Source organism: Dicentrarchus labrax, unplaced genomic scaffold, assembly GCF_905237075.1.
Source record: "Dicentrarchus labrax unplaced genomic scaffold, dlabrax2021, whole genome shotgun sequence".
NCBI classification, from domain to species: domain Eukaryota; kingdom Metazoa; phylum Chordata; class Actinopteri; family Moronidae; genus Dicentrarchus; species Dicentrarchus labrax.
Window position 1 is genome coordinate 14,630,674 of NW_026136717.1, and position 27,795 is coordinate 14,658,468.

A 27,795-nucleotide genomic window follows, 5' to 3' on the forward strand; every position below is an offset into this window, starting at 1 on the left:
TCCACACACCAGCAGCATCTCTCCTCTGTTCGTGTAGGCAGGGTGCAGCAGCCGCCCCGCTCAGACCTGATGTCTCGGCTGTAAAGCAAATTATACAAACAAAGAGACTTTTTTAATTTGGGAGTCAATGTGACCACTTCCCCATTTCCCGACAGTTCCCCTTCCTGCAGGGTTTCAACACTGACATCTTTTCTTGTGGGCTCTCCAAAAGCAGAAGACCACCGACCACCCCCTCCCCTTTTATGTGGCCATCTCACCACCAACAACACTCAATCACGGATCCGCAGACGCAGTGCTCCATCTGACCGGGGCTGAAGTAACAGGCTGCTGCTTTGGACAAACCAGGAGAAACTTTGTTCCCTGGCTTGTGCGCGGTGAACTGTGACCGCAGTGCTGCTGTGTGAGGTGGTTTTTTTTTTTTTTTTTGGTGTGCGCCGCCTCTCACTTTATTTTTCTACGTGGGTGAGCAGTGTGTGCTTGTGTTTGTGGCACCTCCCCGCTCCTCCATAGATCTGGTTGCCCCCTTGTACCTTTCAGGCTGCACCATGCATTTCTCCTGCACCTCCTGGCTGCTATAGTTAGAGCAGGATCCCGAGGTTTCCCCCCTCCTTCCACCCACCTCCCCCAAAGCCGACTCTCCCTCTTGCCTTGGTTTGGACTCCGGACCGCGCGTCATGCCACGACACCTGAAGCGCACCCCGGTCCCGTTGCAGGACCTCATGGTTCCTTTGTAACTGGATCTACTTTTTTTTTTTTTTGGAGGGAGAGGAGGGCATGCTCTCCTCGTCTCTGGAGAACACTTGCAAAGAGGAGAAGAAAGTAGGAAGACGAGGGTGAGCAGCAGCGACAGACGGAGGGAGAGATTATTTTAGAGAGTGTAACTGACTTGTAGATGTTTGATCAGGCCACGACTATGGGCGATGGGAACCACCGCTGTGGACCCAACCCGCTGTGTCCGGACCGGATGGAGACAAAGTGCCGCTCCGAGATAGGGAGCCGGTCCCCGGTTCAGAGCTCCACCGACACTCCGGGGACATCAGCCTCTACCCCGACGTCCTCCAGCGAAGACGGACACGACAAACTTTTGGGAGTGGACCCTGACTACTGCCGGAGGATATTAGTAAGGGGTAAGTGAACGAATACAAACCAAACACTGATTTATTCTGTGCGTAAAACTAATCCTGAGACTGGGGATCTGTCAGTTACCTGGAATTGAGACTATTTTCACACACCTGTACAACATTAGTTAACCTGACACTTTTAGCTAAACACACACTGTATTGACAGTCACAGCAATTACAAGAATAAAAGAACAAAAAAAAAAAATCCCTAAAAATGAGCTATAACATTAAAAAATGTCATATATGTCAAATATAATATACTGAAAGAAGGCAGGCATGAGTCTATTTAAACCCCAAAGTGTCTAAAACTTGGACTGAACATGACTTACATTTCTAAACAAAGTGGTCCACAATACAAAACCTCTGGTGGACTCATGCTGAGGTATGAATAGCCTACTTTCACTTCCGTGATACCTAAATGATTGTAACACCAGGCCACACCTGCAAGTATTACTTCTCAAATAAAAATGATATCACAATATAAAATTAAATCGGTGTGAATAGGATTGTTTGTCCCAGGCTGTATCAGCTGTGACAACTCCCTTCTTGTTCTTTATTAAGTCTATTGGTCAGATCAATAGTCAAAACAATGGCTGAACCTAGTAGATGAAATATTGGCTCATTATTTATCTCACATATGTAGTGAATAACTTCTCCACAACACATCATCTCTGTGTGGAGGTTTAAAATCAGACCTGAGATGAAAAAAGGAAAACGTTTGAACTGTTGAGGATAATCAGGTGAAACTCACTCCTCGAGGCTGTTGAGTCTTTTATCAACAAAGGAGCAGATAGAAAACATCATAACGTAGCTCTCCATTAAACAGCCACTATAAAGCAGTGTGTGTGTTTGTGTGTGTGTGTGTGTGTTTGTGTGTGTGGGTGTTAGTGTGTGGGTGTGTGTGTGTGTGTGTGTGTTTGTGTGTACTGTCAGTGAATTCAGCCTTTGTGTGCCAACGTTATATTCTTGAACGTCAGAATAATATTTAATTTAATATTATTCCGGGTGTCCACGCCCTCCTGCAGGAGGCCAGCTGCCTCTGAGCAAGACTGAGACTTCTTTAAAAAAATTCCAGATAATTAAGATAAAACCACTGAAAACATAAACTCTCTTAAAATAGAATTTAAAAAATCTGTTGTAATTTGTTCATTTATTTTTGAGTTCTGTATTATTAAGCTATAGGTGGTGTTACAGTCCTTTTTAGTAGCCCAAAACATTTGTGTTTGATTTATTTTTTGCACGTTAAATTATAGAAATATAAGACATAAACACTTTATTTATCATTGTAGGCTACAACTAAATGTTGTTTGCTAACTCTCAGTGACCAGCAGCAGCAAAATAAATTATTTACCTAAATAAAGTTAAAGAACTATAAATAAATAAATAAGCTAATAAATATGAACATGAAGAGGTAGTTTCTTCCTACTGTATATTTAAAGGATTAAAGGTGAACAGTGACAGTGCAAACGGTCTACCAGTGAAGTATAAACATGTATAAAATATATTGCACCAACATAATTAAAACATTAAATTGTTCAGTAAATGTGTGTTATATGTTTGCAGGGAAGGGTTCCAATAACATAAATATAACACATAAATCTGTCTCGTTATTTGATTTTTGTAATTATTGTGTCCGAACATAAATGAAGAATAAAGACTTGTATAACCTCGGTGAGGAAAAATAGGAATAATCAGTATTTAAAATGCATTATGAGGAATATTTGGAGTCATTGTGAAGTTTCCTACATGAGGGATATTTGTTTAAATGCTTTCCAAGAACAAAAAGTCAACACGGTTCCCTCCCATTCAGAATCTCATAATAAAGAAAAAGGCTCAAATTAAATTGCAACTAGTATTTTTGTGGAGGATATTTCTTGTGTGTGTGTGTGTGTGTGTGTGTGTGTGTGTGTGTGTGTGTGTGTGTGTGTGTGACTGTTTCTGAGGACAGAATCAATATGTCGGCCTATCAATTCTCGGTTATAGGCTGCGGATGTTATGGCTGCTGGTTGGTTTTCTTTCTATTGAACGTTTAGTCGCGTTTCTTCCGCACAGCAGCAGCTCTTCTAAACGGAGAACAGGAAAATAAAGTGTAGTAACCAGACCGATTTAAAATAGTAAACGGCTTATCCGGAGAAAGAAAAATGGCGAAAGGGAGAGAAATTATATACGTGGATGCAGATTAAAAAAATATATAAATACATCGACCAATACAATACAAAACAACCAGAGCGTCGATCACTTCCAGTATAAATAGATGTCTATAATGGTAATGTGTACGTTTATTATTGATTAATACATTTCTTCTTTACTGCTGATCACATCCCTATGTTTTTAAATGTGAGATCTGGCAGGCAGGAGTTCGTATACTCTGTGTAAAAGCCTCTGAATCATCTGATAAACATGCGGTCATTACGCTGCGTTAATGGAGGAAGTGGCCTGCAGAAGGTCAGGAGAGGGTGTGTGCCGGTTTTTTTTTTTTTTGGTGGAGGTACTGTACAGTTTTTACTGAGCGAGCGACTCCTGCAGTGTCAGGATTTGTTTTTGAAGCTGAGTCTGGATGCTCGGGCTTTTCCGCAGAGAGGCCGGGGTCACCGAGAGGTCAGCAGGTCTGCGTACAGCCGCTGGTTTCCCTCCTCTGCTTGCAAATGTTTCCATCACAGTTACTGTTGTTATTTTTTTTTCTCTCTCTGTCTCTCTGTCTCTCTCTCTCTCTTCTTTTGGGGCCAAAAAATGTGTGTAAACACACTCCGCTGTATGTCTGGGGAGTAGGAGGGGGGCTTCTAGTATCTCTGGTGCAGACCCTCACTTGCCTGGCGACACATTACGCAAAGTCATTATGCGTGCGTAAAGATGGAGAGCTCTCACTCTCGTTTCATTACGTAGCCCAGGCTTGTAGGCTAACCAAACAACAGAATAACTTCCTAAAACACCGAGAATGAAATAACTGTTTAATACAGACCAGGGACTGACTAATTTACTGGGTTTTATCAACTATGTTGATTCCTCTGCTGTAGCAAAAACAGCCCACAGTTTCCCTTTTACGCACTGATTCTTATTCAATTACAAATGTTCTGTTTATCTCTTCTTTAAAAGTACGTTAATACGAGGGGAGATATACCTTTTAGACCAGGTTCAATTTGCCTTTATAGCCAAAACATAAAATAAATAATAAAAAATAATAATAATTCAACTTACTCTCAGTGTTTTTCTTGTCCTTTCTATAGAAACACTATAGATTTTTCGGTTCAATCAGTTTTGTTTCATATTTAATTCAGGGCTCTTCATATTTTATTGGATTGCATATTTTATGACTTGAAAACCTTGGACAAAGAGGAGGTGTTGTCTGGCCTGCGCTTCCATTGAACGTGATAAATACGAACAAATATTCTCGGCTAAAATACAAAGGGACACGCCTTTAATAACCCACAACATTTTTCGCTCACAGCAAAATTAAAACAACGAATTGTGATTTATTTTTCTTTATTTTAAACAGTATAGACAATATCCTGAGGGCTTCTGGATCCAGGGCGGGGTGTAATGACTGACTGACTGACCCTCCCCATCCAGGATATCTCTCTAATATATTAATTAGCTTTATAATATATGTTATTTATTTTTATTATATTTAAATGAGTTCTGATTTTACAAAAAATAAATAAAATGCACAATAACACCAATAAGACGGACACGGCTAACCAAAGAAATAAAAGATAAGTCCCCTATTTAATGATAGTTTGTCCCATGAACCCACACACTATGTTGTTGTTGTTGTTGTTGTTGTTGTTGTTGTTTTGGATAATGACGCACAGCCTTGGAGTTGAAAGTGGAGCTTTTAAATTATTGTCTAAGTAGTTTGGAGTGAATTATATGTCACATAGACAAGTAAAGCTATGCTCATCAACACTTAACAGCCCGAAATAACCAGGACAGATATTCAGTGCCTCTAACCCCCAGAAATTGGGGCAAAACTTGGCAGAATTCCCCGTGCGCATATTTCCATCACCCTCTATTTCTGACTGAGTCTCCATTAAAGTATCCTAGATGCAATGGAGTCGATTGAAGGATTTTAATTTGACTTTTACTTTCTGGAAACACGAGATATTTTACATTTTTTAGCACGCAAAAACTGACGCAGCTTGTGTCTTCAGTCACGTGGACTAACATTGCGCAGGCGGTGCGTCATTTACGCGTTTGAGTTGTGGACATTGATCTCAACATTTCTACAAATATTCCATAAAATTCCTGAATATGGACTATAGACCACGAGGTGGGCCAATATCAAGATCCCTCCCACACCCTCAGGTTGAAGCACAGTTTAGTCTTATTTGGTTTGCTGTGATTTATGACAACAAGGCCTTTTTTCAGGCCGTGTCCTCGTGTTAAAAATAACACATATGAAGGTTGTTTTACTTAAAGACACACAGACGCGCATCCATCCATTTTATTCTCTCTCTAAAGCCATTAGCCTATAGCACAACTCATGAATATTACATCAGTTTGGCACCACGGAGGCCCGTTTCACTCCAGCCTTTAAAAGAAAGGTGTGCGACTCGGTTTGTCATAGCCTGAAGCTGCTGATAAAGTAATTTGTAATCACATTGTAATCAATAATAATACTCTCAGGTGTGAACTGTGAGTAGCTGTCGTTGCATTCGCTCACAAAATGTTGTTTGTTGTGTTTTTATTTATTTATTTATTAATTTATTTATTGTATTGTTGACAGACGCCAAAGGCACCATCCGGGAGATCGTCCTGCCGAAGGGCCTCGACCTGGACCGGCCCAAACGCACGCGGACCTCCTTCACGGCCGAACAGCTGTATCGGCTCGAGCTCGAGTTCCAGCGGTGCCAGTACGTGGTGGGCCGCGAGCGCACTGAGCTCGCGAGGCAGCTGAATCTCTCCGAGACTCAGGTAAGAGGAAGAGTTGTCTTAAGTCGAAGGAAAATGGTGCCAATACTCCATTTGTAGGAATAATTAAAGGAATAATGACACAATAAATTATTGCGCAAGACAACCGGGCTAGTAGCCAAGCAACCGGGCGCTAGTTAAGGGCCTTAGCATGGCATTTAGCATGTTTTTATTAATTCATAAAGTAGGCCGTATTGGTATCTATTTGTTTTATTTATTATTGTAGCCGAAGCCAGTGTTTTAGGTATTTTCGTTTTACATTAGCCAAATATTTCAACATAATTTGGTCACATGTGTATTTGGGGCCTTTTAATTGGCTCCTTGGTCCAATCAGAGGAGGAGGAGGAGGAGGAGGAGGAGGAGTAGAAGGGCTGCCCCGCCCAAACGCACTGTCCAGCTGGGTTTTTAAATGGGCATATCCGGGGCCAAATCCTGTGTGTTTGCAATCCGACACAAATTTGAATTGGGATGTAAACTCCACACACACAGATACAAAAAGCCTCCCATAAAGGCCCGGGGGTGTGTGCACGCTCCAATAAAGGTCTTAAATGAGCACGAAGCCTATGGCCCTACAGGGCTATAGTATATTCTTACATTGTGTTTTTAAATAGGCCTGACATTTTAAAAAAAACGTTACATTTCCTTCACATTCAGATACAAATAGGAGCGTATTTAAAAACACAGTTCCAATGAATACAACACCACAGCCAACACCTCTCTGACTGACACAAAAATCTACATCATCTGTCTCATTTCCCATCACGGGACTGTTGGATTCATCTGCGCACAGTATCTGAGTGTGTGTGTGTGTGTGTGTGTGTGTGTGTGTGTGTGTGTGTGTGTGTGTGTGTGTGTGTGTGTGTGTGAAATAAACACCTCTCAGCAGCAACAATCCTCAGAACATTTTGTCTTCTGCATTTGTGTGTTTGTGTGGAAAGGAACTGGCATGTTGCTGCCCGGTACATCGGTCCCTGTCCATCCGGGCTCCTCTGAACACTGCAGACATTTCGTGGCCACTCGCTCACCTAACCCCCGCGCGCTTCATTCAAACCTTCCTGCAGCGCAACGAGCCCAACCCCTCTCTGTTTATTATGTGCGTCACCACGTACACACAGTCTCTATAAGGGGGCAACACAACACCGCGTATTTAAATGCGTAACTGTGATTTTCTGTCTCATTTAAAGAAGTGTGTTTGAAGGCCAACCTTGAATTTCCCTCGGGATAAATAAAGTATCTATCTATCTATCTATCTATCTATCTATCTATCTATCTATCTATCTATCTATCTATCTATCTATCTATCTATCTATCTATAAAAATGGGTTGCACAATATCACGGCACAAACTACTGAAGCGCGCAGATCTTAACAAGAAATGGAATTTGGCCAACACACTCTGTTAATAGTATAATCTAATCCAATCCAATCCAACTTTATTTGTTAAGCACTTTAAAAACAACCAAAGTTGACCAAAGTGCTGTACAGGAGAATAAATAAGACATCATAAATGTAAACAGTGATGATGATGATGAAGAACACTGTGAGGAATACAGACATATAAATAAATTGATGTGAAAATTAAATCTTGTCATATTTAAAGCCATATTTTACCCAATGTGGGTTTATAATAGACTCTTAGAATATTTAATTTTCGACAGAAACCCTGCCTACAGTTCATTAAAGCTACTATTAGAGCCATAACCTTCAAGTACAGATCGAAGTTAATATCAGAATACATGTCTTGTGTGTGCTGCATCTTCCCAGTAAAAAAAAAAGAAGGGAACAGTCTGAAGACACTGATGATAAAAGGAGGCAGTTATGTGATAGACTGTGTGATAGAAAGCGTTTAAAATAAACCCACAAAGTCACAGAATTAAAGTAGGTACTTGAATTTGTTTGTTTGTCTGTTTGTTTTAAATTTACAACAATGTGTGGAAATACACATCAGGAGGTTTGCGTCACTTCTTTAAAAAAAAAAACAACACACTTTACTGCAGGAACTTTACGCATCACCACGGTAGCTCTGTGGAGCACACCAACCTTAATATGTGACCACAAAAAAACGCACTCAAACATAGAGGTGTGTGTGTGTGTGTGTGTGTGTGTGTGTGTGTGTGTGTGTGTGTGTGTGTGTGTGTGGATTTGGGAACACAGAGCAGCCACTGTGTCCCTCATTAGTGCTGACACTAGGGGTGTTAATGGGAGGGCCTCAGCTTCCTGCTGCTGCTGCTGAGGAGACGCAGGGCAGCAGATGATTGGCTGAATGAAACCGTCTGAAAACTGTCCTGACCTTCAAGCGAGAACAAAATGTAAATAATAAAAGTCTCCGCAGTAATGGCGTAGAAATATTAAAACCTTTTGCTCTGAAATTTCTTAATGCTGTGCGCTATTGAAGCAGCTTTTACGCGTGATCGAAAGGCTTTTAGTTGGCATTAGTGGAGTTTTTTTCTTTTCTTATTCTTACCTTCCTTTCTATTTGTGGCGTTTGCATATTTTTAAGCAAATGCGCCATTCAAGGCTGGCCACGAAAAGGAAAGATGGAAGTTTAAGGTCTTTTTAAGCGAATTGTTTGGGCTGTTTTTCTGGTTTTCAGGGGACTTACTGTGTTTGTTGATGGTTTTAGTTCGCTGATCAAAGCTTTCACAGGTCTCCAGCAACTAATTTAATTTTTATCTCCAGATTAAAGACCGCTGGGTTTAAAAGCAGCTCCATTAAAGTGTGTTCTTTCTCTATCTATCTATCTATCTATCTATCTATCTATCTATCTATCTATCTATCTATCTATCTATCTATCTATCTATCTATCTATCTATCTATCTCTCTAAAACCTTTCCTCTCCTCGGAATAACTGTGAATAAGCTTCGTTTTTAGATACAAAGTCTAGTTTTGGGGCTTTTTTCGATGCTTTTCGAGCACAAAAACCTTTAAGTTTTTTGGGTAAATCACAATAAAAATTTCAATTTAAATATTAACTTGTCACCCTGATGAAATTACGGCATTCTGGTTTCAGTAAAAACATAAAATCAGCTGTGTGTGTGTCTGTCAGTGGCGCTTAATAAATCTGTCGCATTTTAATAGACATATAGAAAAAACGGTGGCCTTTTAAATACTTAATTTCGTTGCGTTAATCTCACATTCAACACAAATATTAAACATTAACATGGATTTGACTCGATTTTAGCAGAAAATTACGTTAAAAGTCACATCATTTCACTTGTTTTGAATTAAAATCACAAACAAATGAACTTTATAGCAAAGTCTCCAGCAACCTAAACCCCGATCAAAGCACGATTACTCGTAACTTTTATTATAAACTTGTGTAAACGAGACACTCATCTTCATCTGTGAATGAAACACAAATACTAATTACAGTAATATGGGAGGTTGGATCGTTAAGTGTTTTTTAACAATGTTTGGGGATTTAGTCACTGACCCATGGCCTAACTCCAATTAGTTTGGTCAGGTATTCAAACTCATCACGCAATGAGGCAGCAGACATTGGAAACACACAAACACGCACAAACACGCACAAACACGCACACACACACACACAGACACGCCCATATTCACGCGCAAGGACTCACGCAAAATGGGGCCTAAAATCTTAATCTAGATTGTTATTTTATGGAGTTTTCTGAAGACGACTAACGACTGAAAATTTAGATTATTATTTGACTATTAGGAATGTTAATATATCTCCAAGATACACATAATTTTGATTAAACGTAAAAACCTCGATGGTATTTTAAATCCAGTCTTCTATAAGTATTTCTTTAACACAAATGTTATGGTATTTTTGTATTTAGTGACTAAAACACGCACAATTTCCTCTCAAAAACGTTTCTCTTGACTCAGGCTCAGTCAGCAAAGACTAAATCCAAGACCCACAGCGTCCAATAAACAGGACAAATAAGAGTAAACAGATGAAAACAGGTTAATGAGCACATAACGGTGCGTAAAACTGGAATGGAGCCCATCCGAGGCTGTGCTGCTGGTCTGGAAGAAAATCAATCCACCTCATATCGCTCCTTACTTCCTTCAGAACTAATGACATGAATATATTTGTCATGTAAAATCTGTAAATTACATTAGTGTGCGCACTTTTCTCCAAACATTTGTGAATGCGTAAATTAGCACCGCGTTCATATTCAAATTCAATTGAAATCAATTTGAAAAGGCGTCAAAGAAACCAAAAACAGCCTGTAGAAACGTGTTTTTTTGTCTTTTAGTTGCTGCACCATCGTGAGAGGAAAGCGGTAACTATTCGTGCATTCAGTAATCCCACTGCTGTAACACGTTACTGAGTAATCTGTTACCAGCTCTGAGCTCTCCCTTCATCCCGGCAGGTGGCTCCCTGCTACAGTGTAACACAGCAGGAGGGGCTGAAGAGAGAGTGTGAGAGAGAGGATACACCACACAGAACAGTTCAGTTACCTTTATGATCAGTTTGCTCTCATGGTTGTTCAGGATGCTTCCGCTCTTATTTTGAAGCTATGTTAGGTTGATTGATGTGGAGGAGGATCATTTACAATATTAATTCCTAATTCCTGCCTGAAAACTGTGTGAATCTACTTTAAATTAAAGCTTTAACAACAAGATACAACATACTTTTTCTGTCTTTCTTTCCTAAAACTTCTTTTTTTTGGCTTTGTTGATGTGTCTCTTTGTTCACCTTAAACTCTATTCTGCTACTTTTCTGCAAGCTTTCTCCTCTTGCACACAAACTTCACACATTCTTGGACACATCCCGCCTGTTCCGACTGGTTTCAGCAGTGTGACTTTTAGAGATTTTAGGACACCATGCTGTGTGGTCACTTTAAGCTCTTCCACAGTCCTCCTGAGTTGAGTGCAGCTGACGTATACGCTGCCATTGTATCAGTCTTTTGTTGTTTGCAGCCCTTGCATGGAGAAGCTATAGATTTAATGGTCTCTGGGCTGCGTTAAACTGGTTTTAATCCCGCAGCAAATGGGAGTGAGCTCAGTGACGGAATCATGTTTAATCTTTAATGTGTAGCTGGTACAACAACACACAGATGTGGGCAAATGTTTACATTTTCTCTTTTTTTTCCTGTTTGGGTTGTTTAAGTTTGACACGAAGAAACTGGGTTTTTTATTTGACGTTTTTCTGCTTTAAAGTGGATTAAAATGTCACAAACTTAATATTTATACGTCACAAGTTTAAAAATATTCAACAAAGACATGTTTTGTGTTTGTAGAGAAGGAAAGCACCAGTTTTATTTATTTATATTCTTAATTCCTGATATGATATAGCTTCCTGATGTACCCGGTGAACTAACTGGTAAACATGCTCCACTTTCAGGATGATAAGGATGTACAAATGTGCATAAATACACCTTTTTTTGCTAAATTAATGTAATTTCCATGCACACAAACATGCGATTTGTTTTGGAAAATTAGCTAACAAGGTGAGAAATTTGTCTATTAATGTATTTGGAACTTAAGTCTGTCAGCTTCTATTTACAGCTTGTACTCGTGTGTTTGTATTTATGGTGGTTTTTAAAAAATGTCCTTGGTCTCGCTCACTTCCACCCACAACTTTCTTATCCAGACTCTGGTGTGTTAGTGATTTAGTGTGTGTGTGTGTGTGTGTGTGTGTGTGTGTGTGTGTGTGTGTGTGTGTGTGTGTGTGTGTGTGTGTGTGTGTGTGTGTGTGTGTGTGTGTGTGTGTGTGTGTGTGTGTGAGACTCAGACTCACTTTCATGTTAACGTGGAGGCTCAGAAGAGTTCAAGCTCACACGGAGTTGAACTCCTGTGGAGAGCTTTGAAACACAGAAGAGGCTCTTCAACATTTCTCGTTTTTTATGACAGAAAACAACTCGTCTCGCTCTGTTTTGGCAGGTTTTTTTCTTGGTTTTTCTTTTCCTTTCGATCTATTTACAGGAGGATGAGCAACAGTTAAACAGCCCAACTTGAGCTGAGATCCACGATTTGATTGTGAATGTTGTTTTATATAAACTCTGGTTAAGATCCATGCAAACGTATATCAGTCATATGTTACTGAATCCACTTTCCGACTCAAGAACTTGTAAAGTAAAATTAGGATTTACCTGCAGTTAGTATATACATATATACATTTTATAGAGATATACAAACCCTTGCTAAAGTTTAGACACGTTTAACTTTTATATGAAGGCATTTATTATAAGAATGTTAGTATACTCTGCTACTTGATATGATTTTAAAACCACCACCCACCTTATTGTGACACAACCGACCTCCCGACAGGTGTGCAAGTCATCTGAGATCAGTGTCAAACTCCCTCTCATGTTCTGCCTGCTGTCTTCTCTCTCAGATGGATACTTTCTTTGATACCAAACAGCCTCGAGCACAGTTTAGAGATGGCTGTGAAAACTTTTAGATGATGCTTCTTCTTGTTGCTGTCTTGTACTTTTTGCCTCGTGGCTTTTTATACGACAGCGAGGTTAGAGGTTACAGATCAGTCCCCCTGGAGCTGATGTTGTCCTGCTCACATATTTTGTGTGTTTTTAGGTTGTTTTTAACATGTAATGCGTCTTTTAGACGGAGAGACAGACTTTATAATGACTAGGTGACCCTTGTATGACCTCTTGTGAAATTGTAAATCTAAAATCCCCCCATTAAGATGTTTAGTTGCATCTGCTTGTGTGGTTTGACCTCACATGATCACATTATTTAGGCATTGTTCTAGTGGTCAGTAGATTCAGGAAATACACTCTGGGCTTAATTTGATTCACTGAAATTAATATAAAACTGAAAAATATGTGTTTTTTACTCTCTAAAACAAAACAAAAAAGAGTCTAATACCACGTACTGTATATCTATCTGTGGTTCTCTCTGGAGGCCAAGGCGAAATGAGACAACATGACAAGTTGTGTTTATGTGTCTACGTACAGTGAATGTCCTCGTTGTGTGTATTGTTCTCCATGACGGCCCAGACAGACGGTGTCTGGCCACTTGTCTGGAGCGTAGAGGAGCCGGCCATGACGTATAGCTGTGCAGATGTAGCAGCAAGGCAGCCGCACAGTACGGGGATTGTTCAAACACTCCGAATAGAGAAAGAGATAGGAAGGGACGCAGACAGACAGACAGACACTTGCTGCCTTTGTGCTTTCAGTTAAAGTGTTTGGGCTTCGTGTTGTAAAGAAACTCTTTCCTCTTCACTCTGCGGTGACCTAAAGCGAGAGAGTTGTCCTCAGAACGGGGGGGAACTTTTTGTCCGCTGATGGTCAGGAAGAAACCAGCGAGGCTCTGATTATCTAATCAACTGTTTAGATAATCAGAGGAACATAATAGCAATTAAGTCGCATTTGCCTTTGTCCTTAATCACTCTCTCAGATTGAATTGACTTGTTTCATCAGCTTCTGGCAGCGTGAAGTGTGTGTGTGTGAAGCCAAGGATGGTGTAATTTTCCAGAACATATGGAGGACATGTAATCCTTGAACTGAGGTGAAAATCAGCAAAATTGGACACAAGAGGTTTTCACTTTTCACACACAATCACCCACAATCACACGCACACACACTCTGAGTGCCTCAAGTCTGACCCCCAGTTTTCAGACCAATCAGCGTAGTCGAAGGTTGTCTGTGCAGCCACTTTGTGTCATTCACCAGGCAAATGTGTAATGCAATTAAACTGGCAGATTACCTGCACGGGAGTTTATAGACACCTGCCAGAAAAATGCAGAATCTACACCATGTGTTCACAAAACAACATACACTGGAAAAACACTGGTTTTTATAGTCACACCATGTTTTATAAACTCATCTGAATCTAAAAACTAGTAACCATGACTCTCAGATAAATTCAGTGGAGTAAAACATACAGTATTTCCCTCTGAAATGTGTTGGAATAGAAGTATAAAGTATATAAGTTTCTCAAATATGTGTAGGAGTACAGCACTTGAGTAAATGGGGATGTAATGATACACTCAACTTACGATTTAATACAAATCACAATACTTTCTTTTTCTTAACAAAATGAGACTGAAGAAGAATTATAACTGAAACAGACTCTTTAATTTCTCAAACAAAATCTACAAAGTATATCCGTCTTTGACGTATAGAAGCTTTATTATTTCTGAGGTAGGATGTAAACTATGCAAAACATTGCATATTTCTCTTTGTTCATAAAAGGGAAAACCTCCTGATACCACGATTGATATCATCATTCATTTAATGATTTGAATCGGATCTGAATTGTCTCGCGATATAGCTTCACATCCCTTCGAGTAAACGTTCTTACTTCCAGCACTGCCAAAATCATGAATTTCAAATTATCCTCAAATGGCAATTCCAATCTGTTCAGTATATGACACCCTCTGTCCTCAGGGTAAAAAAATATATAACCTTTAACCAAAAATCCTTTAACAGGGGAAAAAAAGGAAGAAACATGAGGAAGAGCAACAGAGGATGGATCCCTCCTCCAGAGTGGACAGACATGAAATAGATTTGATGTGCACAGAAATAAAACATGAGGATAAAAGAGTATCATGCATTTAAGAAAATCAAAAATGGAGCGGCTCAATTGTTAAACCCGGTTTTTAAGACCTCTGTTCTGCTTTTGCCAGCTGTGAGAACTAAATCAGATTCCTAAAAATAAATAAATATGTCCTTGTTGGTTTTACTCTGAGGTTTGAGCATCATGAGGCTGTGTAGAAAAGACCCAAATCGAGTCGGATGATGATGTCTGATGACTGCGGGGGGACATGCAAGAAAAGTCATGGACCACATTCAAACCCCTGCTGCTTTTCTTTGACGGATGAGCGCGCCACATCTCTGACATTACAGTATGTGAGGGGAGGAGGTAAAGGCTGTTATCTAAACCTGGTGGGGTTCGCCCGGGCGTGGGGAGAGAGGGCGCTGAATGCACTGAGGGAGGGGCAGAGGGAGGGGAGGGATGAAGGGAGAGAGAGAGAGAGAGAGAGAGAGACAGAGAGAGAGAGAGAGAGCGAGAGAAAGAGGTAGGCCTCATAACAGTCCCAAGTGCTTTTGCTAAGGAGGATTAGGCAGCCATATCTACCACCACTTCTATAAGACGGGGTTAACCCCCGGCTGAACCTGGCCGGACATGTGCTGCAGTGATGGAGGACCGGATCGGGTTTATTCGGGCAAGGTTGGGTGATTGGGACGGCTGGTGTGCTTCGAGGTTTAGGGGTCAGGTACAATGTGATGGTAGAGGTCATGGTGTTGGCACAGGGTGTAAGGAGTGCAGTGTGAGGCAGAGTGGGATGATGGAGGTTCAGGATGGAAGTTCTGGAGGAGCTGCTCGACTTGAAGAGCAGAACCAGGTTGTTATATGTCACATGAAACATCAGAGTGTTTCTGATCTATGGATTAGCAACAAAAAGTATCAGTATTTTTCTTTAAGAAGAAGTAATTGCTGAAGAGGGAGTGTTACCACTGTAGATTCCCTTTACGCTTTAATACATTACAATGTTATTTATGCCTCAATACATACATTTTTTTTTTTTTTTTACTGACAAAGAACCTAATATACGCCAAGGTTGTTGTAATCACATAATCTGGTTTGTTCGGTGCAGCCATCAGATATAAGTAAATAACATCATGAGTCCAAATTCTCCCTGTGCCACCCAACTACCGTTACAAAGTTTGACATTCTCTATATTTATGCATCCTATATTATTGTTTAAATGCTGCTTTAAAACCAACACCACAATGTTAGATATATAATTTGGGAGGAGAAGTACTAAAGTCAGTGTGGTAAGGTGTGACAATACAACAAGGCAAGAATTTCCATATTCTTCACAATAAAAGCATTTAATTATATACACAAATGTCTGGAAAGGCACAATAGTAACAAGAACAACAGAATAAACTGAGCAAAAAAAAAAGAGACAAAAACATCAGTTAAGAAAAGGGTGAATTAGATTATCTAACAGAGAAGTAAACTACTCCACAGACAGGAAATAAACTCTACCTTCATATTCAGACACTGGTTAGCCGACCTGAGAGACTTTAATACAGTTAAATAACCCAAGAAATGGTGTAATTAAGTCAAATTTGGTCCCTATGACCAAACACTTTTATACAGCTTCAAGCGCCTAAATAATTATTTAAACAATGTCTTAAATTACTTAAATATTTGCTTTTCACAAAGTTTGTCAAATGTTAGACCACTATTTTCTAGTCCTGTCCTGTTTGTTTTAATTGTGACTTGCTGAAGAGCAACTAATATGTTTTAATACTGTTTTTTTTTTTTAGCTAACCACGTTTTCTGCGAGGTTAATAAGCCAATTTTTCTTGAGTCATTGGTCTGTCAAATGGCTATATTGACCTGAAAGTAAAAGTTAAATAAACCAAAACAGAAGCCAGTTTCATTATAAAAGGCAATCATTTTAATTGTAAATAATTGGAACTGAGATTGTTAATATAATCTGTAGCAGTTTTGATAAAAGACTGATGTGTTGATCCATCACACACAGTTGAGTAGGTCATCGGTTCAGCTCATTTCCTTGTTACTTATTGGTTTCTTCAATAATGGCGACCACTGGTCCGTCACATACAGCCGAGCGCACACTGGTTGCCATTGGTCCGTTGCATTACATACAGTTGAGTATCCACTGGTCTGTTACATGCAGTTCAATAGCCACTGGTCCGCCTGGTACAATCTCCATGGAAAAGAGTTTTCATTGTGTGCTGCTGCTCATCACATGCCTGGGATCAGGGGGTCTGAACAGGGTCACAGTGAGAGCACGGAGCTGCTGGAGGGGTCATAGAAGGTGTGAAAGACAGTCACCAAGCGTCCTTCTTAAAGACTTTATCGCCACAATCCTGCATTTGCATTATGGGCATTACACAGCCAGGCAGGAGAGTGTGTTTTTATCACTTAGATGTTTTAGTTAATGCTCTCCATCGTTGCAGCTTAGCTCAGTAAAGCTTAGAAGTGATTAAAAACACAGTGTTAAGTATATACAAGAATGAAAGAAACGCAATAATAAAAACATATGAACAAACAAATATAAATATATAAAATAATTGATTTTTCTCCCGGTGCTCATCTTTAACTTGGCATGGTGGCACATTCAGACACGGTGGAGCTTAGCTGATGTATTGAACAGACACATATGGATGCCGGGTTGATCTGTACACTGGGTCTTGATCTGGCTTAACCTTTCTACCTCTCGCCCAGTTTGCCTGCCGCTCTGTTTGCAGCTGTCTGGATTCACAGCGCAGGCCTCTGATTGGCTGACCTCTGCCCACCCAGCTTGTGTATTCATGCATGCTGGCCTGATCATCTCTCCCTGACTATGAATTTATCCCTCCCTGCCTGCACTTACCCCCATGCTTTCATTTTTATCCCCTGCCTTGTGTCTCGTAGCCCTCGTCCTTCATCTAGTCCGGTGAGGTCCCACGTGACTCTCGTCTTCTTCACCTTTTGCTGCTGCTCACTTCATCAGCTAAAACAGGAGAACTGGGCAGGGAGGGATTGTGAAAGAAGTTTTTTTGCTTGCCTACAATTATACAGGGTGGTAATTGTTAAAGTTTCTGTTCAATTTCTTTTATTTTTCCGTTTTTTTTTTGTTAATGTTTTTTTCTTTTCTCAACACACTAACACACAAACATAGCTCCTAGCCTTACTTGAAATTATCAGGTAATAATTAAGTAAACAAACATTATTTTTTATAGGCAGCATCTTTCAAAACCACAGTTACGAAGTGCTTATCACATCCAAACAAGAAATAAAACAATTACTGGGAATAGGAAAAAAGAAAATTAAAACTAAATTAAATACAAGCGTCACAAAAGTAATCAAAAAGCCTGCAGTTAAATTCAAATCAATAGAATATCACATTATATTTCTGCTCTACCCTTAAAGTATTTTTTCCCCTTCTTTACACATATAAACACATAAATGTTATGCCGTCACAATTTCTTTGTTTTGCACTTGTTTAAAAAAAAGAAAAATGCAGTTTTCCTTTTTTTGTGACCAACTTTTTATTATGATTTCACACATTTAACACAGAGCGGCACAGACATGTTTAAACAACTAACTGTGTTATATGAAAAGTAAGAAAACAATGGAAAGAAAAAGGGTAAAATAGAGGAAAAAGGAAAGAAAAAAAAATCTCCCCCTACGCCTCCTGCTGCTTTGCAGATCATAAAAAATGTATTGACAATTGTCAATACATTAGTGATCACAGTCATATCTTTCAGATGCAGTTTATGTGAAACAATATAAAAAATGAACTATAATAAATTATAAGGCTGTCAGCAGGAATTATTTTTTTATTTTTATTGTCAAAAACCACCTAGAAAGACCAAAACCAACATGAATTAATAGAAGTATTGTCTGTGCCACAGAGCTCAGGTCAGCTTCCTTCATTACAATAAACACGAGCAGTGTAGTTTATTTTGAGTCAATCCCACATACAGCGTCCTGTTTCAATAAATATTCACTAAAGAATCAAATGTGTATTCCTCCACGGATTAAAATAGTCCCCAACAAATGCATTATTTACACCTGTCTGATTAATGTTTGCTAAAAACAACAGTGCCCAGCTGTTTTAGGAAATTACTAAACCATTTAAGAACCATACAGTACATATAAAGATATTAAGAGACGGACTAACACATTGCTGGTTTTCACGTGATTGACAGTAAGAAAAATAGACAATAACACCAGACCTTTTCTTAAATGACTGCTGTTTCCATGTCATTAAATTGACATAAAATCTATTGACATTTGAAGATTCCCTCCAGACATGTGTACAAATAGTCTGCTTGGAACAATAATGTGTGTCTGATGTGTAAAAAAAGTGGAACTTCAACATCACTCTACCTAATTAAAAATACCGGAATATATGACTATGTTGTTCTTTTCTAAAGTTTTCCTGCTGGAGACAAGATGTCTTACTGTACAGTCCATTCTCAGTACATGTGCACTGGTGGCTTTCTATATCGTACTTGTAGAAGTTGCATACTTGACCAGGATTGAGCTCCAAACTATTTGTAAACTTTCCACTTTCAGCAGTTGAACTCTGCACAGTGAAGATTAAACATCCAACTGTAGGAACAAGAAATAAAACATATTTTTGAGTGGGGTGGGCTTTAAATAAAGGCTGTGAAAAGAGGGCAGTCAGTGTTTTCCACTATGTAATGATCCAATGTTTGACCTAAAAACACAATGACATGGATATCAGTTAATAAGGTGTATTTTAACTTCCCTGCCCTGTTTTTGTCACACCTGTCTCACCTCAGTCCTAACCTCCTCACCCGGGCCCCACCCTGGATCTGGAGAGACCTGCATTTGCCCCGGCAGGCCGGAGTACAGCAGAGGACGAGGCCGGGGCAAATGCAGGTCACGCCAGATCCAGATCTCCCTTGGTAATCTCTGCCCCAGCTCTGAACCCGGGATCCCATTAAAAAGGATTTGCATCCAATAGTGTAGATGTACCAAAGGCAGCTTTGCTTTCTTTTCTTCTCATCATTTTCCGCCTCTAATAAAATCCCTGTAAAACACCGGCGAGCTTCCCCCCCTCGCTGAGCAATAGATAGGACGACTACGATGTGAACATAAATCTGAGCCACACCCACAGAATGTGGATAAAGGAGAGGGATTCGTTGGGTGTCTCATCTGTAGTCAAAGCTTTCCATGGGATGTAGATGTTGGCAGGCCGCGGCGCATGAGTAAAAGACCGAGATCTTAGAGAGGAAGTGTGTGAGCGAACTAAATATAGACTGTGAGGAAGGAGAGAGAGAGATCATTTCTGCCGCTTATCCCACCCTTCTGCCATCTCTCCCTCTTATCTCCATCTCCCTCTGTGCCTCATTTGGGTCTTTACCGTAAGACTTGCTGGCGTCAGTATTCCTCTCTGAGCTGCGGGATCCTCTCCGATCCCATTATTTGTGCCGTGGTCAGTAGCTGAGGCTATGATCTCACTTGCCATAGCTGCCTGTTGAGCGCCGCCTTTACAGTGTAGTGTAGTAAACAGCAGCCAGCCTGATTAGCACCACACAATCAACACAGCTACGTTTGGCTTATAACTTATGTCACCCGATTGGGCAAGCGCTTTGTCATGTTGGTGTTTTTAGAAGATTTACGCTCGCTGATGCCAGCTGCACGAAGGTGGTGTGTTAGCACACCAGAGACTGAAAGGGATAAGAGGAATCACTGAGGTGCTTTGGAAAAGTTGGATCGAGGATGTGAAGTGTCGAAGTTGTCTTTGGAAACAACAAGGTGCCCTTGAGCAACTATTTGAGAGAACCTTTGTCTCTTTAGCAGCTAAATGCTCCAACATGTTCACCAACGAGTCGCTAACTGTGTCTGGCTGCGGTTTGGTGATTGAACAGGTAGTGTAAGTTTCAGCCAGACAGCTAAACAATGAGCTGACACTAGCTCATTGTAGCTGCTTTTAAGACTTTGGCACTGGAAGTAAGAAAACGTCATTGAATGTGCCCTGGGAAACTGCAGCATCGTCCAATATTGATGTTCTTGTCCGACAATAATGTTGCCACGAAGTAAACGTGTCTTAACTTTAAATAAATAAAGTCAGAAACACTAATTCTTAGTCTCGTTCTAGCAGTCAATCAATGATGCCGGTCAGATCTTAATAACCAGAAAAACGTTTCCCCGTATCAGAGTTCAGAGCGAGTTCAGTACGACTATTATTAGTAGTCGGTGTGGCCAGACTTTCAGATTGTGATTGGCTCGTAGGCATATTGTCAGGACTGGTTGGAATTATGGCATTTCTACATTGACATGCCCAGTGAGAGTCCATCAAACGCACAGTTTGTTAGCCTGTTGTCTCCTCGAGCTACCATTTGTTCACAGTTCCATAGAAAGCATACCCCCAACATGCAGACATTGGCTGAGAGGGAGAAAACACACTTGATGAAACACAGAAACAAATCAGTAAACAGCAAAAGTGTTACACAAAACAGGAAGGGACAACAAATATTGTGTGTGGTTTGACTGAACCCAGTGAATTTGTCGTGATCCAGGAACAATACAGGAAATAACTGGATAAGCATTGAACTACGGGACCATGATTAAGCTACAAAAGTATTTATCTAGAAACCTTAAAATCTTTGTGATATTAACCCCAAACCGTTGTTTTACACCCACACAGCGACTAGGATCTGGACACCCAGAGGTCCACTGACAGAACAGTGGGTCTTACTGATAAACGGGGTCATGTGAGAGGTTCGATTACTGCGTGTGTGTGTGTGTGTGTGTGTGTGAGAGAGAGACTGTCTCACTGCGTGTTCAGGTCACACGTGACCTCTGTGAATGTGTGTGTGCTCACATAGTCCTGCTGTGTGTTTGCATTGTACCTTTTATCCATTCGTTTACGTGTGTTGTCTGGCTGTTGTGTAATCAACAAATGGTTATGAAACTTATTATTATTATTAAATTAAGCCATGGACCTTCACAAGCTTATGCTGCTGTTACAGGAGTTTCTTTTCAAGTCGTTTGCTGCCAATCCCCACTTATCAGATTAGATTACTGGATTTCTACGAAAGAATCGTGAAGAGGATGACGGAAAGTCCGCTGTGTGTGTAAATAACTTTTAAAGTAACATTGGGTAAACTTGGGGATGATGAAGAAAGAGTGATTTAAATGCGATTTAACTAACGAATAAAGAGCTCAGAGGATAATACTCAAAGTAAATCTCATTTTTGATACGAAATTGCGAAAAAAAAAATCACTTGTTCCAGCTTGTCAGTGTGGCTACTTTTCTGTTTTATATTGTTGTTAAATGAACATGTTTCCGGTTTGGACTGTTGGTGGAACAAATTAAGACATTTGTACACATTACCTTGGACTTTAGGAAATTGGGATGGCTTTTTTTTTGTATTTTCTGAAATTTTTTTTGACCCTATTTGAAGATTCCCTCCAGACATGTGTACAAACATATTTTAAATATGTTATTCAGTGAAATGTTACTTTAAAATTCAGGAAAAAGTACAGAAATGAGAAAAAAAACCACCCAAATGTATAACAAATAGGTGAGGCCCTATTTGTTATATATTTGGGTGGTTTATTTCAGCTTCCGTATATATGTATGGTACATTAATGTTAACCTTGTAATGTGATGGTTCATGATACTGTCACACATCCAAAGAATCACCTTAACTTAACTAAACCACTAAAAATGGAAGAAGAGATCTGGAAAATGGAAAAAAAATCATCAATTCATTCTCAGGATGACAAAATCAGGGTCTTCCTCACAAAATCATCAGCGAAGACTGAATAACTGAAGAGTGAAAGTTCTGCAAACCTTCCTAACTTCCTAAACCTGTTTCTGATCTCACTGTGAGACAATTTTTATGCATTTTTTTTTCTTATCATGACGTCAAGACGGTACCAATATTTTATTTTAAAATTCTCCCCAATGACACCAATTTATTATAATATTATCCACCATTCAGCTGTAGTGGAACTCGGTCAGGCTCGTATAAATTTTTCATGTGTGCGATTCCTCTCAGTGGGGGCTCTCTCCGTGCAGCGATCTCCTGTGACCCCACCGTGCCCTCCAATCAACATCCCACCCAGCCCCAACTTTTCCACACGCTATACATTAAAGCTACGCTGCCAGTCCATCAATTAAACATGGTGGACAAGGACAGGCAGAGTTCACCGAGCTTTTCTCAATCTGCTGCTGGTGGCGTGCTGGCTCGTGTGGCAAACCTCTGAAAGTTGCTGCCGTGAGAGAGGACGATGGTGCAGATGTTAATAGCATTATGAGTTTTTTTTTCATTTTTTAAAGTAAGATTTTTTGTCTTTTTTCTGCTGCCAACAGCTCGATTTGTGCTGCATTTGAATATATTGAATCTACTCTCCAGTTTCTGAGGCTATTTTTAGACCTTCTACACACAAACAGGAGTATCTTTCTATTTCTCTGTGTCTCCATCATGACTGAGCTAATATTCCCACTCTGCTGGATATCACTGTCCATCCCCATATGTGCATTTCTAACCTGTTAGATCCATGAAGTGTGAGAGGAGGTAAAGTGCATGGGACCAACCATGATCAAATGTGCAGAGAAAAACAACAGAGTTGATCCGATGGCTGGTACCAGGGGATTACAGCATCTCTCCTTGTTCTGCACGAATTTATGCGTGTGTGGCTGGTTCCCCGCTAAGGTGTTGCGTGCGCTCACCGCTCGCAACAGTGAGGGCACAGAAACATGCTACAGTATAGATGCATCAAGCAGAGGTCAGAAAGAAGTCAGCCACACACAACTTTTGGGCATGTAAGTTAAGGCAAGATGAAACATGATGTGATTTGCACACGTTATGATGTTAAAAAGAAGTAAACAGAGTGGGTAGCTCATGAGCTATGAAACACTTTTGGCAAAGGAAGCTTTGTGGTTCCTTTTTATAAACCGAAAATCACTTCAAAACTGGCATTAAATCAGAAAGAGTTGTTTTCATGAGGCCAAAACTGATCACGTGAATTTGTCTTCCTGGTTGTGTTGTTACAGGTCAAAGTTTGGTTCCAAAACCGCCGCACCAAACAGAAGAAGGACACCACCAAGGATTCAGACAAACGCTCCTCCTCCACGAACGAGTCATTGGCCACCTGCAACATCCTGCGCCTCCTGGAGCAGGGCCGCCTCCTATCGGGCCCCGCCCCACCACCTAACTCCCTCCTGGGGCCTCCGCATCCGGGACACAACGGCTCCCTGCTGAGCAGTCCTGGCGGAGGCTCCTCCACTTCTCCGAGCATCAGCAGCAGCACCCCTCCCAGCTCCCTACCAGGGGGGACTTTTGGGCTGTCGCTGCCCTCGCTGGGCGGCACCCCGCCCTCACCGCGGTTGGGCGTCCCACCGCCGCACTCCCTCTGCTTCTCCATGCCGCTGCTGGGGGGCGCTCATCACGAACTCACATCCACCTACGGCTGCGGGTCTTCAGCTTTTGAGCCGTACATGCGGCTGGACAGGAAGGAGGCAGATCTGGGAGGGAAGAAGACAGTTTCTTAAGTAATGTGTCCCACTTTCAGGACACCAGGGGGACAAGGACTTTTCTCCCCAGTTGTTCAAACTGCCGCCTGTTTGACACTTGAGCGTACAGGGCAAAGAAAGCACCCTGGATAATAAGAAATGTGAAGAAAAGACAAGGTTGCTTTCCTTGCGACGCCATTTTGTGCCACAGCACTGTTGGGCACCCTGACACAAAATGGTGAAAAGGACGTGATGTGAAGGAGACTCTCCCACATAAAAAAAGAAAAAAAAAAAACTTGTGAATTTTTGCGAAAATGCCGTGTGTGTATGTTGTGTGAACCCTGACAGACAGATGTTTTTATCACCACTCTCTTCGCAGTGGTTTCAAGTGACTCTTCACTTTTTTGTCCAGTGAGTTTGTGTGTGTGTGGTTTTCTCTTTAGACAGGCCTTCATTTACTGTTCAGGAAAAAAACAACAACAAAAAAAAACTAAAAACGTGACATGGATAGTTCAGACTGAATCAGCGTCTGAAGGGAGAAAGAGTGGTATTTCAAAGAGAGCAGTTTGTACACATTTCGGTACATATTCCCGTACAAGTGGCCATGTTTGATTTTAGTTAATGTGCTATCACAATATGGAAGAAACACAGAGAAAAAAAAAAAAAAGAATTGTAGCATTTTAATATCAGTCTGTTTGGTGTCCAGCAGTAGTTTTTGTAAATTCTTTATTTGGTTGTGTTTGTGTATGAAATAATATGTGGTAGGATCTGGACAAATGGTGCAAAAATCACATATCTAGATCCGATAGTTTAATATAAAAGAACACGAGAAGAGAGGAGAACAGATGTGTGAGAGAGCTGGTTTAGACTCTGCCAAAGCATTTATGGATTAAGCTTTGGACGTGCCACACTTGTGCCCTCCAATCACTGAAGCAAGTCAAGGTCAAGCAGAGAAAATAACCTTTGAACCCAGATTAACTTTTCAGTCTTTACTTCACAGATGTCACACTTTCCCTTTTGAGTAAACGTCTAGGAGACAGTTGAAGAAGAGTTAAACATCTGGCTGAGTTTTTGGAATTCTTCTAATTTAGGGAATCAGATTTGGGGCTAGACCTGCAACGGTTAAACTCCCAAACATTGCCCTGTTCCAGCTTCTAAAACGTGACGATTTACTGTATTTCTTTGTCATATATTACAGTAAATTGAATAGACGTCACTATGGCCTCAAAATTGTGATGAATCCAGAAAATAATTGGCAGTTTAATCAGTTAGTTGCAGCCCTAGTTGGGACGAATATGTAATGTCACAATGAGCCACGACACCTGTAGAATCTGCTGCTGTTTTACACCAATGCTTTTATTTTTTCGTCTTATTTTTAGTTGGCCATTTTCATGGTTTGCATCATAAGCATCAGAGGTACTGTGTCATCAGGCCATATCCATAACCACAAGAAATCTCAATGTACTTTTACACAGAAAATATTTACTGTGTGCACACGCTTAGTATGCAATAAGCTGCAGAATCACCTGAAAATTAGGTTTTTTTAATGATATTTTTCTTTGGTATCTGTGTTTGCTCCATGTTTCCCCTTTGAATTAACTTTTGGCTCGCCCTCCTGTTAGACTTTACCTCGCTCCATCTTTAATGAAAAGATTTCCTCTGCTTGCCCCTCATTTAAAAGCACTTTATGTTTGTAGGTTTTTACACTTCCCTCTGTATCCCCCCCCCCCTTTTTTTTTTTTTGCTCTCAAACAGGCCAAAACCTTCCCAGCTTTAGTTAGAGTTGATTTATTCTTAGAAAGGGTATTTTTTAGAGTCAAAGCCAGAAAACCCCTCAGTTATTTCTTTTCAGCTACATTTTTAATTGATTGATCTGAACCTAAATGGACATTGAGATCTGAAAATATTCCACTTTGAGACACACATTTCTCTGCAGCTCTGGATAGAGAAAACATATGTGAAATTCATGCAGGAAAGGGCTGAAGGAGGGAAGAAGAAGGATCAGCTGTAGTATTTTTCTCTGCCCCCATATGATGCCATTTGTCCAGGTGTCGTTGTTGTCCAAAGAAAATCAAAATTCACCTGCAAGAACCTGCAATCCGAACAGATTGCCCTCAATTTGTACGTGTCAGATGAGATATCGCCCCCTTTCATAACTTCTGTCTTTCGTCTGTGTGCTGCCTCTCATTTTCCATCTCTTATTTCCCCATGTATCTATTCATTTCTAGGTTTTCGTCTCATTGTGGAGGTTTAATATGTTTTCCCGGTCCCTTTCTCTCATGCCCGCTGAAGGTGACTCGACATCTATTAAGAAAAATCCCATGACATCAATTTAAAAAGCTACTCACAAGTAAAGGGCAGGCTACGTCTGAAACAGCCAGGCATGTTTCCAGCTGTAGATATATTTCTCGTGGAGAGCACGGAGAGGTTCTGACCTCAGCCTATGAAAACTTCCCCGTCTGTCGGCTCACCAGGCCTTTTTGCACCCGTGTAGTGCCGGCTGGTAGCAGGTGATTTGTTGTTGTTGTGTTTAGACCCCAGCAGCGCTGCAAAAACCCCTGTTAGCCACTCACGGCTCTTTGCAGCAGTGCACCTGTGCTGTTGTTGGAACACTGTATTATTTTCTATAAGCACCATCCATAATTCACACGCTGGGGCATCAAATATTGAGCAGAGAGATGGAGCTGAGAGGTCAGGAGGCTTGATTCTTGTGTAAGGCCGTGTACCCTTTTCACAAACCCACTTTTTTTTTTTCTTGGCTCACAACAGGGTCGTGTTGCTTGTTGCTAAGTTGCTTTCCTTCTGTGGCGTAAGCAAAACACAGTCTGTGTTCCCCTTTTTGAGCTGAAATAATAAACTTGTCTGTCAATGTGACTGGAGGGGAATATCAGACAGTTAAATAAAACGATTTTGTGGTTAGGTGGTTACAAAAGAAATCTTCTCACACACCATATTTCATTCAGAATCAGCACTGGCTCCATATTCTGTCACTGTACGGTGGTGTTTCGTAATGTAAATCCGCAGTTACTGTATTGTATGCTCAGTCATGACGAGCCTAGAGCAGCTACCAGAGGCACGGTTCCGCTTGAGGGAGACAGTCAAAGAAGTGAGATGCCGCTTCTCTTCCAGGCAACAGAAAGACACTTTGTAAAGCCTTGCATCAGTTGAACAAAGCCTTTTTGTTTTTTACCTTTTGGTTCCACACTTCTTCTGCTTTCTTTAGTTTATTTTTTCAGGAAGTTTCTCCTCATTCCAGCTGAGCAGAAGCGTTTGCTTTCGTTGTGTGCAATCTGTGACATCTTGCACTTGTTTAGGTTACCACCATCTCAAGAAGCATTAAGGCCCTCTGCGTGGCTCGCGCTACTCCGTCGTGATTTTTCTGATGGGTAAAGTCCTTTTGAGATTGTTTTGGAAATGTTCCTTTATTTAAAAAAAATTAACTGATGGTTTACTTTTTCTTTATGCACAGCCAAGGTCCTGCATAGGCCATAACTTTTCTTTCTTTAAGCAGTAAAAGCTACTTAATGTCAAGCTAATGGCACCAGCTACTACTTATGATGAACAAACTCTATGTACATATATATAAATTTATATATGAATATATATAAATGGGTCTTTGCACAAGTTATCTCCATGTCCGCTCCATGTGATTTTAACAGGAAAAACAAAATGCGAAGGAAGATTCAGAAAAAAAGACTTTATATATGCTTTACAATTCTTTGTCTCATTAACATTTTGCACTTATTTAAAGAGGCTTACTTCTGTTTCTGGGCTGACAGAGCTGTTTTCACGCTCGGCCAAGATATTGTACAATATGTATATGTATTTTTATTCATATGCATATAAATATATGTCTATGTAA

The 27,795-nt window shown here is 40.4% G+C and overlaps 1 protein-coding gene across 1 annotated transcript; it reads left to right on the forward strand.

Moving 5' to 3' along the window:
* Positions 1-27,795, forward strand: vax2 (ventral anterior homeobox 2). The gene is made up of 3 exons (XM_051429541.1): positions 1-1,127; positions 5,845-6,032; positions 23,475-27,795. Exons 1-3 carry the CDS (start codon positions 893-895, stop codon positions 23,970-23,972), a joined length of 921 nt encoding a protein of 306 aa, XP_051285501.1. The 5' UTR covers positions 1-892; the 3' UTR covers positions 23,973-27,795.